The following is a 20,282-nucleotide window of genomic DNA, read 5'->3' as shown; positions in this document are numbered from 1 at the left end:
GAAATGAAAGCATCATACATGTTCAGCACAATTTGAAGAACATCTCCTAAAGAACTTCCAGCATGAAATTCTCTCTGACACCCTTCCATACTAATGCAGGCTAATCCATGTCATCATTTAAGCTTCAAGAGTCACTTTTTAGGTTCTCTAAGCAGGAAAGAGGTATGTACAAAAAAAACAAAAAACCAAAAGACTTACTAGGTGGATAATAGTTAACCATACTCTATTATTCCAGAACAGCTGAGCTGTTTGAATACAGGTAATAATAATTTCTAATGATTATTCATAATTACTGACATTAATCACAAAAAAATTACCAGAAAGTTAAAGAGAAATCATACTAAAGCAAGAAGTTTAAAAGAAAATATTATTTCACCCTCAACTACTACATTATACTGAAATTTTAAAAGGATTTAGGGCATCACTGTTCTTACTTGCAGGGCTTTCTTCTGTTTGCTTTCTATAACCTGTTCTTAACAGGATGCAGAGAGACCTATAAGTAGAGATTTAGATGGGATGCAAATATTTTTAGGCGTGTTTATGTATTAAATAAAAAAATAAATGTATAAATCAAAATATGAAACAGAATTATGATTTCTTTTAAAAAAAAATCAGTTTGAGCACTTGAATGTTAATGAGTACTAAAGCTAACCACTAAAGATTAAAGAATGAACTGAGTTTACAGAATATGTGGAACAACCCTAACACACAGCATTTCACGAAACATCACGGTGGTCATTTGTTTGCCATAAAGCAGCAACCGTTAGTAGAGCTGTGCAACAACTCCAGCATGCCTCTAGGTGGCACATAGCATATTATTCACATGTGACCGAGCCACCCAGGCTGATACCTAAAGTACTCACTCACATCAGCCTAGATGCCTATACACTTCATAAAAGGATAGGTTTTTTTTTTAAATCTTGACCACACTTATGTACTGAAATACACTGAAGAGCTCGGTCAATTCTTTGGAAGTTGCCAGCTCATCCTTTCTAAATTTTAAATTTGCTTATTTACCAACATTAAATAGTTACCAAGCAGTGGGTTGTTTTGTATATATGAAAATCTTCAACTTGCTAATGTGTGAACACGTGCTAAATGCTGACACAGAGACAATTGCCCTTATGTCAATAAACAATCCAGAAAACAATCTGTCAATAAAAATGTCTGTTTGGACAGATTCTCACACTTTTATAAGGGAATACATCTACTTTATTTATTTATTCCTGTAAATACTTCTAGAAGGAATTCAGTAAGAACTATAAGATGTAAGCATTGACAAGCACTATCGCGCTTAGAACAATCATGAGATTTGGAAATCACTTCACGTCAGGCAAAGTCTTAGGATGTAAGAGGCCTACTGGCCTGACAGCATCAATACTAGCAATGCATCTAAAAGTTTTAAAAGCCATCATTTTAGTCTTTTCTTCTCGAGCACTATCACAGAGATAATGCAGATGCTATGGCAGTATTAGTACACTATTTCCAAGATGTTCTTACATTAATAATCCATGAGATAACTGTAATAATTCAGGACACAGATAGTCACTCATGACAAGTCCAGAAAATGAATGAATCAGAAAGGAGTTCTTGAAACATCTCAGCAATGGTGCTTGCCATTCAGATTCTGAGTAGTGAAATGGCATACTTTTCTACCTATATCTGAATTTGCCAAGAGTTATTCAGCAGCCAGCTGCCTGTGATGCTATTCCAGATTAAAAATTCATTATTCTTCCGTAAGTGAAAGGCCAGGACATCAATGTATAGCTTCCAGCTGCTAGATAATTTTCAGCAGAGACCATTCGGAACAAAAATATCACTCAATATTATGACTTCTACTAAGGAAATGCAAAGTGTAGATTCTTATCTTCCCATCAGCCAGAAGTCTGGCAGCTGGTAGGTTACAAATTATTTTCAAAATCTTGCTGCAGATGTGGCCTTTTGCCAGCAAAGCACTTTAGAGTTCACTCAGTTTAATCAACCTAGAGGTGATGTCAGAAAAACCTGAAGTACCAGCTAGCTCAACAAAAATGCACTTTAACCTTGCTGTAAAAGTGTTGGGTTTTGTGCTGAATACATTTAAATATAAAAGAAATATATTTGTTGCTCTCATTTATCTATATAATCTTTAATTAACAAAAAAATGTAGAGTTGATCAGACTGTTACTGTGTCAGGGCACGTGTTTTCGTACTGAAGTCAGTGCCTCAGAGATGAGGAATCTGCAAAAGCTGTTGCTTTTCTTTTGTTTGTTTTCCTGTGTGGCTGCTAGCGTGGAAGCAGAATATCAGAGATGTTTGGAAATTACGCTCCATTTCAACTAGGAATTCTCTTACATTTGCAGAATCCCACTCACTCCAAGCTGTTTCCACAGGGTATTTGCCAGCATTGCTATTAGTCACTGACCCTCATGACCTCTAGCTCCTCAGCAGCCCTCAATGGTATCGGGACATGAGCACTGGTGGAAGAGCAGCACCACAGAGCAAAAAGTTCTCCGGGGACTGTGACAGTCCCGTCAGTTGCCAAGTTTCCCTGCTCCAATATTATTTCATTCAATCACATGCTGTGTTTCATTTGAATGAGAATTCAGAATGAATTTTCAGAAGCAATACTGACTGGATGCAGCTACTGAACTTCAACAAGATATCTGATGAGAGCTTTATTACTAATTATTATCAAATTACCAAAGGAAGTTTTTTGCATAAAACTAAAATCTAAACTGAGAAAACAAACTGTGATTATGTATTCTCAAATAAGAAGTGTTTATTATTCTTCTGAAAGGATACGCTATGCAGAGAAACAATTCAATTAAAAAAAATCTCTTTTTCTCTACACGATTTTATAAGTGTCAGTATTCACACAGTTACAGGACTTTGCCATTTGCACAACTGTGTAACAGCATCAATAACGTGACAAGTAGAAAGAGAAAAATAGTAAGAAAAAAGATTTTAAATGAGCTTTGTTCTGTGTGTGACGATCTAGCCAAAATTTAATGCCAGCATTTTTAATGGGCAGAGACAAAACTTTATTTTTTTCCTACAAACCTTCAATTCTGATTTTGGAAAGGGTGGAGGAAGGAAACTAACAGTACCAATTACAACTGTACAATTGCAATTTGTCAGAGAACAGAAAAAAGGGCAATCATGGATTACAGCATACAATACAGGAAAGCTTTGCAATTAACTATTGCTAAGATGTCAGTAAAATGATGCTGATGTTGCTTTGTGCTTTTGTCTAACTGCACATGGCAGATCTGTTCGGCCATGCACGCCAAAACACTAGTGATTGATTTTCTTGTGAGAGACTTAAAGTCACCAGTCTTCCAGATGTGATGCATCATCTTTTAAAGCCATCTAGTGCATCTACATATTATATGCAACACATTAGAATCATTGTTCCTACAACAAATAGTATCTAGTGTAGTCTACTTTATAGCGTGAGCAAGGCCCTACACCATCTCTTCAAAACATGTCCTTCACAGACCTCCTTGGCTGCTTGGTGGCCAAGAAGGTGGCTGGTGATTCACCTGACTGACCAGCACAGCAGCACCACCCACCAAACAACATATTAAGGACCAAGTCTTGAAGCATTCTGTAAATCTACAATGTGAAAAATTAAGAGCTTTGGTATGCAAAGAACCTATGAAGGCCTGTGGAAACAGACTAGGTAGGACCTAACAGGCACAGACTGAACTATCATAATCACTCTGAAGAAAACATAAAACGCAGGAGGGTCACATGAACAAGCATTGTTTAACATTATTGAAAAGTCAAGGCAAATTGACTATTTCTGCAAAATTAATATGCATTTCTTGGAAAAAAGATCACAAAGATGCACTTACGTCAAATAAATTTATGAAAGGACCAGTTAAAGATTCCATGCAAAGGCAAGCAGAAAGTATAAGCAATTCTACAACAAGAACAGTTCTTCAGATGTATGCCAGAACGTGAAATTAATTTAGCTACATAATTGTCTTTATTTCTATATTTCCTTCAAGTCATTTGTATGCAAGTTATTTGATGCAATATTGAAACAAAAGGCTTTTATCACTGCACTCAGGGCATTGTTTGCACAACCTCAAAACATCATGCGATAAGATAAAATATGCATGAAAAATAAACTTTTTTTAAAAATTAACAACTCAAGGCAGCCAGTGATTCACTTATAAAATACGTGCCTTTTTGACTGTTTACTATTATTTGAATGTACCCTTTTCCTTTGTAATGCTATTGCCTTGAGCATGAAACATACCAGCTGAATCCCATATGAGTACCTTCCTGAAAGAATAAACTAACAACTTCAGATCAAAATACTGCACAGATGAAAAAAGTTCTATTGAAGATAATGACTAATGCTCCCTCTGCTCCAGATGAAACCTATTTATAATACTCAGAGCACATCTGAAGGCACATCTGAAGGAAACTAACACCCTCATTCTTGGGGGATAATTAAATGTGATTCGTAGAGCGAAATTTAACTATAAAATATTCTGAATACATGCGGAAGCCTGTTAAAACCTTGTCTAATTTCATTCACATTACATACTTCATCATACACAGTAAACATAGGCATTGTGGGTTAAAACAGTCATACCAGCACTTTCCAGTTGTCATACCAATAAAATAAAGCTCTCTAGGAAGTCGAAATTTTGGCTGTTCATTTTTAGATGCATGACAAAGCAGGGAAATGTGTAAACTGAAGAAGAATATGCTCCATAAAGTACTCACTAAAGATATCTAGTGCTTTGTGAGAAGCACGCTTTCAGGCACGCGACAGACCTTGACTCTGCGGAAACATACCCAGAAGAGAATTTGCCTTGACACTGCAGGACTTCTGCACTGAAAAAAATGCACTTGGCAGCCAACCCTCGTACGGCCGCCCAGAGAGCAAGCACAAGACCTTTGTCCCTCCCTCTACTCGCTCCTGCCCATCAGCACTGCAGTTCTCAAATGGACCCTGACTATGAGTGGGCGGCTTATTTCAACTCTGATCTGGTGTACCTACACCGCACAGCTGCAGAGGAAAGATTTAGGAAGCAATTCAGTGATGACCTGCATATAAAAAGCCAAAAAACCCAGGAGGATGAATGAAGCCTGCCAGGCCTGCTCCCACTGTTGTGTACTGAGATAACAATAGACTTCAGCTGCTGTACTGCCTGATTTACAGCAGTTTACACAGAAAGAAAATTAGGGACATGACTGCTTATTCTTTGTACTGGAAACGAAACACATACTCAAACGTGTAATTGGAGAGACCAAAAGATCTCCCAGTTTCTTATTTTGCATGTACCCAAACCAAGCTTGAACATGGAGACACGGCACATTTATAAATCCCACTGTCTTAGTGTTGGACAAAAGGGGAGAGACATAGTTGGAAGTAGGATCTGACAAGTTCTGACACTGGCCAGACATATCCTTGTTCCTCCTGCTCACAGCAATGCCCAACAAATCCCAACATAGCCTTTTTTTTTTTTTAATAAAATCTTTCCTGAAAGGGATACGATATGGGTTTTCATGTCCATACCAAATTCAAAGAACTCCCCTTGTAAGAAACTAATCATCACACTCTGCTGTTTCCAGAAACATCAAGGTGAACATGTAGTATAGGATGTTTTCTGTTTTCTACATGGGGTCACAGGAAGTCTGACCATTCAGATCATGAAATAGGAACATGGAAAGCAGCCCTGTCTGACCTGCTAGCTGTCTGGTTTTGGAAGAAGAGGCGTGATTAGATATACCACAGTAGGCTTTTCTTGTAGGAAAATCTGCATTAATTGCTCATACTTCATATATACAGTTGTGTCTAAATAGCTTCTAGCAACAACTAGCTTATTTTTATAAGACAAAGTAACAGGGAGAGTAAGATACAATCTCAGTTTTGAGCTTTTTTTAAAAAAAAAACAAACTCTTTTTATTATAGAATGTCTAGAATTTCCAATTTGTTCAAGATCCTGGTATACTGCTGTCCTGCCTCCCTTCTATTTCCGCTATTTTGCCATATGGTTACCATGTTTTTATGAAGTAAAAGGTGGCAAAACTTCTTTTACTTTATTTGGATCTGTCTTACATGACTGAAGTAAAGAGAAATATCGCTTTGTAGTTTTAAACTTGACATTTTGCAGACAATTATTCAAAGAACAATACCTGGATGCTCACGCTTTAATTATCTAACATAAAGCACTTTATTTGCCTTCTAATGGCCGAAGTAATTCTGCACCCCTGAGCAAAAGGAAATGCTGAGCTTTTCAGAAGGGAAGTTTTCCCATCTGTAGCTGCCCTGAGGGTATTAGCCCTGAATGATGAATTTCTCCCCAGCCCCAAAGGAATAGCGTGCCTGGGTTGGAATAAGGAACTATGAAGGACTACTGGGATAGACATCAGGGTCATCAGGACACAGGCTTCAAGACAAACAATTTGATATTAACCTGCCACGGGTCTTCCTTTCTGGAAGATATACAGAGAGGAGAAAATGCAAAGAACTCTCTTGCTAACAGTGAAGAGACTCATAAAATCTAAAATCCTGAGCCGCAGAGGGAAGACAACTGTAGGCAGCATGCACGGGCTTTGTGCCTTTTTCATTCTAACTGAGGGGCATGAAAATGCTCTCTCCGCATTGACTAAAATATACTAGCTTATTCTGAGAAGTTCATCTTGTGTTGCTGCAACACATTTCTCAGTGAGTTTTCTCTCAATGAGTGCTCATCTCCAATAAAAAAGTGTGTTCTTTAGGATTTAGAGGAGCTATAACAATGAAGTAATACAACCCAATAATTTGCTCTTTGAGGATCAGAGGCCTTGGGCTCCCTCTTAAAAAAGGTAGGAATATAGAGCCTTGGTTTGAGGAGATATGCTCCCAGAGTCATTGTATCTTCTAAGGCCAGAACAACAATCACTGCTATTATATATCTTCCAAACATATTTCAAAAATAAAAATAAAAAAATAATCCATTGGAGGAGGCTGATTTGAAAGAAAAATCTGCATATTTTGCTTTCATCTCTCCAGCAAATATATATGAGTCTGTGTATGCACTTGTCTTTCCTGAACAGTTCACAGCATTTTTTCCTATAGTCTGTGGTATAATTGTCAAAAAGCTGAAATGGAACAATTCAGAGCCTGACTTAGTTTCTGTGTAGACTTCCATAGTACTATACAGTTCTTCGGCAACTGTACCACTAAATTCAAATGCTTGGCAATGCTTCCTATATAACTGGCGTTTATTCTTTGCGTTCCTTGCAAATAACATTATTTTGTGAGACACAAATATGCAACCAGTCTTGGAAAATCCCATTTATAAACACGCTGTAGAATTCATGAATGGAAGTGTGTCCGAGAAATCACATCAGCCTCATTCAAGGTGTAATCAATTGCACCTAGATTCAAAAGAGAGCAAATTCTAATCACACAGGCAAATGAGGAACTACTACGTATTCAAAGATCTTGTACAGTAATATTTTGCATTAAAAAATGTTAGTATCTTTTGTACTTTATAGTGGAGAGTGCATTAATTGGATATGACTGAATAAAAAGTATTTACTATTTCAACTAAGACAACAATCTTTCGTGAAGCAAACCCATTTACCTCCGATTTTTGTAATTTAGAACTAAATGACATTCAATTTGCGTGTACCAAGCAATTTCTTACCTCTGGTCCCGGAGGACCCAATGGTCCATGGGATCCAGGATCTCCAATTTTCCCCTTAAAAAAATCCAAACAGTTAGATTTTTTAACAACAGATCATTGTGCAGATTTTAAAAACATTTATCAAAAAGAAAGCCAACAAAAGTGTTGAGATGACTTTTCCACTAAATAGGAAATTTTATAACTGCCTCGCTTTGGATTCATTTAAGACTAGTTCTTCTTCATCTCTCTGAAGTCACAACAAAAAATGCAAATCACCTTTAGACAAATAAAATTGGGAGTTTTGGGATGGTTCAAATAGTCATATAAAAAACCCTCTTGAAATATATAACTGTTTTCACAATAAAAACTATGTGCTATTTAGAAGTCCAGCAAGCAACTGTTATGGATATTGGTTTACATACTTACCTATATAGTTTAAATATCCAGTCACGGCCAAAGAAATGGCCGTTTTGTGATTAATAACAGTAAAATTAGGTCCTATACAGATGTTATAGTGACTCCACCAGATACAGATACTGACAGACCTAAAAACTGACCAAATATTTCTCTAAATTATATCTGTTCTTCCACATTTTTGAAAGTTTGCGGCTGCTGCTGCTGCCATAACTAGGTATTCCTTGACCAAAATGAAAGCCTGACACGGAAAATTTTTTTTTTTTTTTTTTTTTTTTTTTTTACATAAATTGTAAGCGTATTCTACAAAGTTAAACACTATATTACTTGCAGGACTGAGGTCTCATATCTTAATTCAACATCAGTCAATAAGTTCGTCACATTCAGTTTATGTTGAAAATCCTCAAACTGCTCAGAATTGGGCTAATTCACATGCTTATTTTTAAATGAAAATGCTTTTATCTTTAAAGGCAAAAAGGCTGAGTTTTCTCATCTAAGTTTAAGCAAATCTGTGCAAGTTTTTTTTCAGGATTAGTGTTTATATTATAAATTCTCTGGGGCAAAGAAAGTATTTCATATTGCGTTTAAGGGCCTATGACATTCATGAGGTCTAAGTAGGTTTATCAGATAGTGGCTTGATAGCACATGAGAAAATTGAGACTGGTGTGATTAATTCTTTAACAGCGTTAAGTATTGGCTGGTTTTAATTATACACTGAAAAGTGGCAGACAGTAGTGCTAAGAACAGTTGAGGGAAAAGCCAGGTAACCCTGTGCAATGCCTTTTCTGCCTCAACAGTTACAACATAATGGAAGTGGCAGCACTGCACAGACGCCTTTAAAGTTGCTAAAAATCAGTAAATACTGGAATTTGTGACTAGCCCCATCCCTGTGAAAAATGACTGGTCATTATTAATGAGACTTCCCACACTCTCTCCAAACCCACCTAGCCCAAAGGGACATCTTGGCAGCTCCCAAAGCTCTCAGTGGATTTTGTTTCAAGCATCACCAACATGTCTGTTCCCCCACAAAGTGACTGTCGCAGAATAGCTAATATCCTCAGCACTCCTGTATGAAAATCTGACACATATACTGATCTCTGTAATAAAATCTTACATGTTAGGATCTGACTCACTCGCTAACCAGTCAGTAGAAATAAAAGAAGCTCAGACCTTATTTTTTATGCATTTTGAATTAGGCGGCTTCTAGAGGATTACATGCAGTGTGAACATAAGATACAAAGAAGTATCAAATACAACAACATCTAGGGATATATTGAGAGCAAAAATCGTTGTGTAAACTTACTGGGGGTCCTGGCTTCCCTCTGATCCCTGGGGGTCCTGGTAAACCAAGAGCACCCTGAAAAAAGAAAGCTATTAAACACACATAAAAATGTATTGCTGCGTTATATTGGAAGCAATAGATTGCTACACTTTGCCACCTGCAACCACTTCAAAATAATTCTGTGGGATAAGAAATGTCTTCTAACATTCAACTTTCATCAAAAGAATTCTCACAGGATGTGCTATTTCAGTGACTTCTGATGTACTAGCCAAATAGGAAAGAAGATACTTATTTATCTCAGTTTCATGATATGAGGGAGCATACCAGACCACGTGCGGCTGCTAACCACAGTTGGTCCAGGTGAGCAGCAGATGAACCTCAAGATTCAAGGGAAAAATATCTTTTACAACAGTTTCTTAGAAGGTTTCATATCATACCATAATTCTATTCTTGTTTGATGCACCTCAGAACACACGGCAGCCAGAATTCTGCCCATGCCCTTTACTTGTCTTCGTTCACTATTTTCCATAACTAAGTTTTAATTAGCACAGCATTTCTTAAAAATACGTTAAATCAGTGGTATCCAGTAACTTTTACTACCGCATTCTACTTTTATGCAACTGACTTGTTTTATTTTAAGAGACTCAGAAGCCTGAAGTTGCTGAAATTTGAAAATTTTGTAAAACGATGCAATTATAAATTACCTTGTCTCCTGGGTATCCCTGGTCTCCTGGCTCTCCTGCAAGGCCGTGTTCACCCTAAACAACATATTATTTTATACAGACATATGTATGTGGCTTAAAATGGGGTAGTTATGAGAATTAGAAAGATTAATTTAATATTTAGTATTTAAAATTAACACAGATCTTTGAATGACAATGCAAGATGTTGCACTGAAGCACCCTCTCCAGGAAACCTTATAGACACAGCACTGGATATTATGCACAGTAGTAAGTGCTCTGCCCAGAAGTAAGTTTGTCTAAAGTACCAGACCATGAGACTGAAGTAATTTTAAAATATAAAAGGCAGAAGAGTAAAGAAATCAAAAAGAAAATTGGAAGGCTTTGTCAGGTACATTATTTTGCTCAAGATTTAATGAAAGGAATCTGAAAGAACTAAATATCTCTAAGATAATGGAAATATTTAAATCACCTTATCACCTTTCATTCCAGGCTGTCCCACACTCCCTGGGAGACCCTATTAAAATGAAGAAAGAAAAATACAATGTTTGTCTATAATTTGGAAAGCAGCATAGACACCGGGATGTGGGATCATTTAGCACCATACCATGGGCCCTGGAATTCCTGATGGTCCACTCGGTCCTGCTGGCCCAATGCCTCCCTACAAGACAGCAAGAAAGGTGACCGCATTAAACATTTGATGAAATGGAGTAACTTAAAGACTGGTAAGAGAATGCGGCATTTTCTGCATCACAGAGAGAACCCAAAATCCTTTTCAGGCTAATTTCTTGGGGAAAAAAGTATCCATGTTATAAGTCCTCCACCTTTACAGTTCCCAACCACATCAGCAGAAATACAAGAAACCGAACTTCCCTCTCTTCCTCTAGATTATGTATTCAAGAGAAGACAGCAGTGCATTAGGCAATGCAGAACAAGGGAGCTTTCTTTTGTACTGCAGCTGCACATTGAGTGGCTATTCCCTCTGTGCTTAGGGTTACATCACATCGCTACTCTGTAAGCATCAAATCTGGCTTAAAGGAATTATTCTACCATAAGCAGTGCCATAAAAACTGAATTTTACTAGGCTTTCTCACCTCTCAGTGACTTCTACAAGTTAAAAAAAAAAAAAAAAAAAAAAAAAAAGATGGGACTCTTCCAAAATACCAAGAGTGCAAACTTAATCTAAGTTCTGACAGGCATGATAACTTTTTCTGTACTCAGGTACCTTCAAAGCACTTATGTCTTTCCTTTCTGGGATTTATACAGACAATTTTATGCATTGAAAAAGAAAAGTGAACCAGAAATGAAAAAAATTAAGAATCTTGAAAGATCATTAATATTGCTGCTGTTGCTGTGTTGAAAGATGGCAAGCTAAACACAAGAAATGATTTAGCAACAGCTAAAACTATATTACAGAGGGAAAAGTCTATCTACTTTCTGCCTATTCTGCTTCTGGAAGAAAGAAAAAGACAGTGTTACACCTCTGTGGCTATGCAAGAATTTAGCAGCAAATATGAATACAGAAATCTTTTGCCACTTGCTGAGAATGACATGGAAAAGATGAGATGGACACCTACTGATTTCCAGTTCAGCACACATTCACTATTCTCTGGAGACTCTTTCAGCAATGTTAGCAAAAACATTCTTCTGCAGCCATCATCAGACTCATGGCTCACTGAAGAAAAAGGAAGACTGATGACTTAGCATCTCAATGATGCTTGGTAAAGCTCCCACTCTATATAGCTTTAGCTTTCCATGACTGCTTAAATGTTATATTCTGTCGTGTTAGCTGATGCCAAGATAAATTGTTTACATTGCTGTCTCTTACTTGTGCTATATATTCTAGTTCAGCAAGGCATTTCTGTATTAATGATGCTCTATGCTGAAATGTATACCTATGGTAACAACAGTGTCGACTGAAAAATCACAGAGGGATACTCAGCTGGGAAATTTAGCTTACAAAAGCAATGGGAAGAAGTTCCAAAACAGCTTTACAAAATTCAGGTTGATGAAACTCCTGTCACAGTCTCCAGAGATATTGGCTGACCTAACTAACAGCAAAGAACTGGAACTACACAAAAATAACACTGAAAATTATCTCAAGACAAGAAAAGGGTTGAATTAGTAAGTCTGACAATTTTTTAAATTGTCCTCCATCTACAACAGCCTCGCTAAATGTTAGCACATGCATATCAATTCTACAGCTCTGTAGAAAGAGACCTGGGAGTCCTGGTGGACAACAGGATGACCATGAGCCAGCAATGTGCCCTTGTGGCCAAGAAGGCCAATGGCATCCTGGGGTGCATCAAGAAGAGTGTGGCCAGCAGGTCGAGGGAAGTCATCCTCCCCCCTCTACTCTGCCCTGGTGAGGCCGCACCTGGAGTACTGTGTCCAGTTCTGGGCTCCCCAGCTCAAGAAGGACAGGGAACTGCTGGAGAGGGTGCAGCATAGGGCTACCAAGATGATTAGGGGACTGGAACACCTCTCCTATGAAGAAAGACTGAGGGGATTGGGTCTCTTTAGTCTAGAAAAAAGACTGTTGAGGGGAGACCTGATAAATGCTTATAAATACCAGGAGGAATACCAGGATAAATGCTTATCAATGCCAGGAGGATGGGGCCAGGCTCTTTTCGGTGGTGCCCAGTGTCAGGACAAGAGGTAACGGGCACAAACTTGAGTATAGGAAGTTCCACCTAAACGTGAGGAGGAACTTCTTTACTTTGAGGGTGGCAGAGCACTGGAACAGGCTGCCCAGGGAGGTGGTGGAATCTCCATCTCTGGAGACATTCAAAACCCGCCTGGACGCATTCCTGTGCAACCTGCTCTAAGGTGGCCCTGCTCTGTCAGGGGGGTTGGACTAGATGATCTCCAGAGGTCCCTTCCAACCCTATGATTCTATGAATTTGGTTAAAACTTGCTCATAGAAAACAAAAATTACTTCAGCTACATAAAGTGTACCTTTTCCACCATTTCTATGGGACAACTGAAACTAAAACCAAATTGCTTTTACCAGTCAAAAAGATAAGATACCAGTAAAGGAAAACTAATGCTTCCTAGTATTAGGTGGTCAGTGGGGTTTTTTTTAAGAAAAAAAAAATGTAAAAAGGAAAGCTAGCTCTGATAACTGTAGTTGTAAATTTTCTGCAAGTCTTCATCTTATTAAAACTCACGGCCTTGCAAATCTTGAGAGACTGACTGCTCAGCCAGCCAAAACTCTGAACTTGGCAACAGCTTTGTATATTGAAAAAATCACGGAAGGAAGGAATTCTTGGACTCAGTTTGCTGATGCTGCTCATTTTGCCGTTATTCTCATGAACAAACACAAAAATGTAATTAGCTCTTGACACCACATACAGCTGGGCTGGACAAGCTACTTGAATTAATGCCGTTGGTTTCTGCCAGAATAATATATTTAATCTCATGTTCAATATTGCATCTTGTAATAGTATAATGTGTTATAACTAAGTATTTTAGAACAAACATTGAGGTCTCTAGTTCTTTACTCGGTTTTGGATGACCACTAGCAACTGCCTGAATAAGGGCCATGTGAAAACAGAGGCCAGGGTGCACAAACCCATTTGGAGAGCAGGTGTGGTCAAGGACCAGGGCTGCACCACACAAGCTGTACTTGGGGATGCCGGGGTCACCTGACATTCCCCTGGGGACTTGATGAAATTCTGCTACAGGATAAAGAGTGCAATGGTCCCTGGTAAAGAGACTCTGGGACAAAGCACAGCTCTTCCAATTATCTTACTGACTGGGAAAGCGGGAACCAGAATAACTAATAAGATGTAATGCAGAGACACAGAGGAGCGCATAACCTTACCAATGATGCCTATACACTGTGTTAGTATCCACAAAAGACTCGTGCCACTAGATACCGAAGTCCTCTTTAGCCATGTTCTGACCTTATGTCACAACTGCAACTAGATTGGCTGATGCTTTGGAAGCTTCCACAGGGTGTTCAGAAATCTGGAGGAAACGCTTGCTGGGCCATTGTCCTTAACTGCAAAATCTCACTGTACCAGTAAGGCCTTATCAACCATGGAGAGTTAACTGCCCCTGAGTGGCAATGCTAATGTGTCTTAGCTAAATAAAAGAAGATGCTTTTAAAAACACCCTAATATATCCATAAGATCTGTCAGAAGGATGTACACGGATGCTACCTTTACGGAGCTGCATTTCTACATGACAAGCACTCATCCATACATATTTTTGTTCACAAATTTGTCATCCCAAGCACTAAAACCCTATTAAGACCAAAAGCTCATTTGCAAAATTATTTCTCCCTCCAAAAATGTCATTGTTTTTCAGCATATACACATACACCTCTGCTACAAACACACAAGTGTACACATCAAAGGAACTCTCCGCTCCATAGAAGACTCCCAATTACTTGCAGTCAAAGGGAGCTGCAGCAGATGATGTAAAGTTTCCAACAGTTCCGGGGGTCAGACTCTAATTCTAACAAAAGATGTGAATATCAGCACACTCCCTGTAGAAGTCCTGTTCCAAATTGTCACATTGTGAAACTAAAAAACTGTACACAGGAAGAATTAGCTTAGTAATTATACATAATGAAGAAAGAAATGTCAGTTTCTATCCTTTACTTTGTCTTTACTTTGAATACAAATTATGTAGAGCATATGGGCACGTAATCAATGCTTTTTTACACAGCTGGAACTGTGCAAAAGAGTCCCACATATAAACGAGAGATGACAGGCCACTCAAATGGAGTTCACAGGCAAAACAATTATTGATTTCATGCTGGTCAAAATCTAAATATGCTATCTTTTTTTTTTTCCAAGAAATAGCTCTCATTATGGTTCTATTTCAGCTATGTATAAGTGGCAAAGGCTTTGCACTGGTGATTGAAAATAATTTCCATATTTCACAAAAAATTACTAACACTCTTTCTGTGTAAGTGACTAACTCAGCAACACGGCAAATGGAGCTCTGACTATGCAAACATTTACACTTATCAATTCTAGGAAGGGCTACTAAATTTTAGTCAAAATAATCAGTAATAGTATCTTTTTAGAAGTGATACATAGTAGGCTTTTGTAAAAACCTCAGATACATTTGTCCAATTATCAAAGTCCTTGAGATAAAATTCCAAAGACGGCCATGTAAGAAAGAAATGCAAATTATAATTCAAAGCAAATTCTCAAGAGTGCAACCTCTAGTCTCCTGAGTGGCTCAGCTGGCTCAAATATGTCAACTGACAAGAACACAATGAGTCATGTTTGCAACATGATGAAGGCTGGAAGCCACAGAATTTTCTTGATCAAGCTTTATGTGTCTTCACTACAACAATGCCATTACAATCCCAATCAGGCAGCAAGGGACGACTCATAGGAATATTTTTTGTTATGAACATATAATTAGAAAGATAATAATAATGGAACTCTACTGTCATACTTCAAAGGAAAAGTTAGATGACTATCAGTGTAAACTAACAAACTTATCAAGAATGTTTCTGATTTCCAGAAACCCACTGAAGGCAATCATGGCTTTCTTAATTCAAGTGTAAACATGCTATTTTCTCCCACATGTTATGAACTATGAACACAGCTTGGTAGCCAGCCTTGATTGAGCCAACATCAAGAATCAAATCCAGGTCCACTATCAGGAAACACATGAATTACTTAAAATAAGGGAGTAAGACTTCATGGTATGAGAGTATCAGTCTTTCCCACCTCCTGTAGGACTTATTAATGTCACAGAGCTTCTCTGACAACTGTATTTATACAACTATAGCTTGCAACTCCATAATGAGCATCACAACCTTATTCTAAAAACATGAAAAAAAAAATCGTGTATGATACTGTAAGCAAGATAAAAAAAATTTGCTTAGGAATTAATTCTGCTTAGAATTTGGAAGCCATATACAGGAATGAATGAGGGCTGTAGATGTTAAAATGTTTGAAAGTGTTGCACTTTTTCAAAAAGCAACACTGGCTTTAGGGGTATAATTTAGCAAACTTAGTTATTTCAAATAAAAAACCCAGACACAGCAGAACAGAAATAAGCATACAAATTCAAACCAAGTATAGAAGTACCCCATACCAGCAATATGACAGCAGTTTTGTAGAGTGATTTTAATTAAAATCATGGCTAAGTAAAACAAAATCTGTTTAAATCCCTGGATTCTTGTATTTGTTTTTATTATTTGACATACGAGAAAAATAGTCTAATGAAGCCACATCAAAGTAATAAAAGTGTACTCACTCGTAGTCCTGGAAATCCAGGCGGACCAACACCACCAACAATTCCCTTCAAAGAAAGTAAACTTTAGATTATCTGAATTTTACCATTTAAAAAAATTCCCAGTGATAAGATAAACAAAAATGATCTGCAAAGCAAGTCACTTGGGATTTTTATAGAGAGTTCCTGAGGAACGACAGCTTATCACTGTATAGGGGAACGTGTTTATTAAAAATCCCTGATTGCGGAATTAGATCTCAAGATATTTGCATCATGAAGTTATTCCTACATTACCAAGGAATATGAGATTTGTTACCATGATATTTAAAGTGGGAAGAAGAAAAGAATTTTTGGGGGCTAGAAAAAAAACACTAGAATTTATTAAGATTTCTTTAAAAGATAAATAGAACAATGGCCCAGTTCATAGAAAGACTTTTGCAAATTAAAGACTATGCTCTCTTTATGAAAAATTATTTCTTGTTACAGACTACAGTATTTGTACTTTATGCAGAAGTAACAAATTCAACAGTACTCTGCTACTGCCTCTGTTACACTGAAGTCGACAGAGGCTAAAATTCCGAACAACATGGACAACAGCTGCCAAGTCTCTTTGTCCTGCGTGAAAGGGGTATTGTAGCCCTCCAGGTCAGCATGCTTTGCACAAGCTGTCCCAACACCTGGGACCTGCTACTCAATGGATATCATACCTAGGGTTCACTGCAGTCCATAGGCACCCAGTGAAGAATTTTTATGCAAGCAAATCTGAGCCTGTTCTGAAGCTGTCCAACAGGACGTGGCTGCTGGGCATGGCACAGAGCACACCTTCATGCTCTCCACCCTCCTCTGGTGCCTATACACCTTCTCCAGCCTGCTGCAAACTAACCACAGGGGACGTTGAATGCTCTAGCAACATCCTCCAAGGCAGACTGACATCCTCAGAGAACTGAGAGGGTGTTGTGGAAATGAAAGATGGCATTACTCTGTTAAGCAGAAGAAATTAGGCATGGAGACAAATGTCATTAGTGTCAAGTCAGCACATGGGAAGAAATGTCTTCCCTTCAAGTTCCTGCCACCACAGGCCTCCCAGGCAGCCCCTGCCAGCTCATGAACAGGCTCTGTAAATATCCCATTAGCATTGCAGCCCCCTGCAGCTGCAGGTCTGGCCCCTTGCCCGAACAAGCCCTGCAGGGTGAGTTTTGGGGGAGGAGGGGAGAGGGGTTGCTGCCTGTCTGAGAAGGCAGTAAGATCAGCAGCTGTCTTGGCAGATTAGAAGAAACTTGTTTGCAAATGCTTGCGTTAAAACAGGCTTCTTTGTAAAGTGCAAGTCTGTAATTTCAGATCCAGGCTTTCTGAGCTTGTTTCTGTTAAAGTACTGTTGTTCTGCAGATCTTGTGGAAAGACAGTATCTGCATTATCAGGAATGGAGGGAAACTCAGGAGCACCAGGAGGGAAAGGAAGAACTAACCTTTTTATACCATTTGCAGAGCAGCTGATGACACTCACAACCCCTCACAGGGCTTTCAAGACGAAAAGTACCATACTGACATCACCTGACACTCCCACAAGGGGAACTTTGCCTCAGGGACCAGAAATGCAAAATAATTTTTTCCCGTGTTCCAAAATGCTGACACCAAATGTCTATAAACCACCAGCAAAATTCATGTAAGCTTTTCTAAAATAAGTTTCTAAGATGGGTGTCAGGAAAGGGCAGGCCTTCAAGAAGGAGACCATCTCTGCCCAGTTGCTGATTACGGTTCATACCAGAACAACCTTTAGACACAAACTGATAGCAGTTTCAAAAGGAGCATCCAACAATAAAAGCAGATTCAAATCAGCTGGTCTTTTGCCCAGCACTTATTGCTGTTCCCATGTCTGGCCCAAAGCCCTTTTACTGGGTTCTCCTATGAAAGGAAACCCGAGTTTGGAGTCCACAGCCAGAGTTTCCCTACAAATACAAGACGACAGCAAAGCTCCTTTGAGGGCAGCCAGTGAAGTGACGTGACTGTGCCACAGTTTGAATACCATACCACAAGAACACTTTAGCCTCCACATGCTGCTAAGGACAAAGCTGTTATCATACTGATTATAATGCACTAAATGACATACTAGCATAATTGTATTCAGTAAAAGTTCAAAGGATGAAATCAACTGTCAGATGCATAAGCATATGAAATAGGGTTTCGGCACACATACAGAATCCCATTTTGTTAAGGTGGTCATAGAATAATGGTTTAAATAAACAACGCAAAGTCATATCCAATGCACAAATTTCTGAAGACAAAACATTCATCAGTAGTGCAATGAGGACAGCAAGACATCTGATTCTCAAGGTAGTCAGCACATGCTACAGTGGAAACCCTGTGTTCTCTCAGCAGCTTTCTGGTTCTTTTCTCTCTCTTTTTTATACCGCTGCTTATTATAATATAATCCTAGCAATTTCCATGGTAAAATAGCAGTGCCAAATTTTCCTGTGGACTTCAAGACGTTGCTTTTGAGGCAAAAGTCTCCTATACATTTGGGAAGGGAGTTAATATTGAGTGTCACAAATTCTACCATGTTAATCAACACACAATTTGATACTTACAGGATTCCCATCTGGACCAGGGGGGCCTCTATTTCCAAAGTCACCTGGAAAACCCTAAAGCAAAAGAGAAAATGCTTGTTCTTTATTATCCAAGACATGAAGAGTGGTCTGAACACTGAATTCCTATAGGTATTAGAAATTAGGATATTAGCAAGTGGATTCATGGAGACAGATGGACAAATGGGAGAAGCAGAAAGTTTTAGCTGCACAGTGCAAATGAATAGAATAGAATAGTGGTATTTGTCTCCTAAAATCGTAACCAGAAGAGATATAACTATACACAATGTAAGCATAGGGCAAAATCAGATGACTGAATGCTTTAAGAGCAATATTAAACAAGTATTACTTGAATTGTTTGCTTGGCAGCTCTTTTCCTATTTAGTATTTTTACTTCAAATATTTTTATCGTGTTACCTACAACATTCACTAAAACATCTGTCTTTTGTTCTCTCCTTACTCTTCCCCAAATATTAATGGTTGCAGTCTCGTGACACATGTTCATTAAAAATAAAATATTTCATCTTTCTTGTACAACACTGTCTTTACCAGTGAGAAAACTTGTCTTAGTCTACAAAAAAAAATCCTTTTTAATTAAATTGCAAGGTCCACAGAAGAGCCTATCACAAAATTTGCAAAATACCAAGCTGGAAAGGGATTCTGCCTGGAAAAAATCCAAACTAAGGTGCTCACAGGACCTTGGAACAGTTTCCTGGAACTGAAAAATCTAGCACAGTTTTAGAGTACTGAGATAACTGAGAGATGCACTGACCTCAAGAAAACAGCCACAAAGCATCAGGGCACTACAAGTCAATCTCCACGGGGAAAAGGAGCAAATTCCACCCTTACAATAATTTTTACACGAAATATTATTCTTTGTCTTCTCAATGGTTGAATGTCTTTTTACTCCTCTCTGCATATCAGGAACAGTACTTTGAGGCATTAACCTTTCACCTCTGTAAAACTCTGTTCAAACCTGTTGCAGGTCAAAGGTACAATTAATTTGGCCTTTTTAATCTACTTTGTTTGGAGGGCATCCACATGGCTGTCCAGCTCAGGACTTAGTATAGGATATGTATAGGACTATAGTCTTTCCTTAATGGAATGGGGGATATGCAGCATCATACAATGTATGAACAGTAGTCAGGAAGACAATATAAAACTGCAGCAAGGAGGTGGAAAAATCATATATAAGCCAAAGTAGTTTAAGCACTGGTTAAGCCATATTTGGCTTTAGTAATAACTTACATGAAAATTCTATAAAAGTTAAGGCAACTTTTTATGTGTGTATATATATATGCATACACACTGCTGAAACAATGTGTTGAAACAACTTATTAGGCTCTTAATTCCCACCACCACGCATGATACTGCGAATTAATCTAAGACGTGCTTAACACTCCCTGTACCATCTTTTGGGTTGATTTTGGTTGGAGTTTTTTCCTGCATTATCCTGCAAATTCAGGAAAGGAAAAGATAGGAATGCCTCTCACAACAAC

The 20,282-nt window shown here is 38.3% G+C and overlaps 1 protein-coding gene across 1 annotated transcript in view; it reads right to left on the bottom strand.

Annotated features, from left to right (window-relative positions):
- Nucleotides 1–20,282, bottom strand: part of COL24A1 (collagen type XXIV alpha 1 chain) — a gene marked incomplete at its 5' end in the record, with an annotated part of 158,634 nt that overhangs the window by 88,707 nt on the left and 49,645 nt on the right. Inside the window, 7 exons of the mRNA XM_082484525.1 lie at nt 7,641–7,694; nt 9,337–9,390; nt 10,020–10,073; nt 10,468–10,512; nt 10,603–10,656; nt 16,227–16,271; nt 18,787–18,840. Coding sequence (XP_082340651.1) covers nt 7,641–7,694; nt 9,337–9,390; nt 10,020–10,073; nt 10,468–10,512; nt 10,603–10,656; nt 16,227–16,271; nt 18,787–18,840 — 360 coding nt within the window. The remainder of the gene's footprint in view (nt 1–7,640; nt 7,695–9,336; nt 9,391–10,019; nt 10,074–10,467; nt 10,513–10,602; nt 10,657–16,226; nt 16,272–18,786; nt 18,841–20,282) is intronic.

The sequence above is a fragment of the Vanellus vanellus genome (genome assembly GCF_965231255.1).
Source record: "Vanellus vanellus genome assembly, chromosome: 5".
Lineage (NCBI taxonomy): Eukaryota > Metazoa > Chordata > Aves > Charadriiformes > Charadriidae > Vanellus > Vanellus vanellus.
The sequence above is the reverse complement of the archived record's forward strand: the minus strand, read 5'-3'. Positions and strand labels throughout refer to the sequence as shown.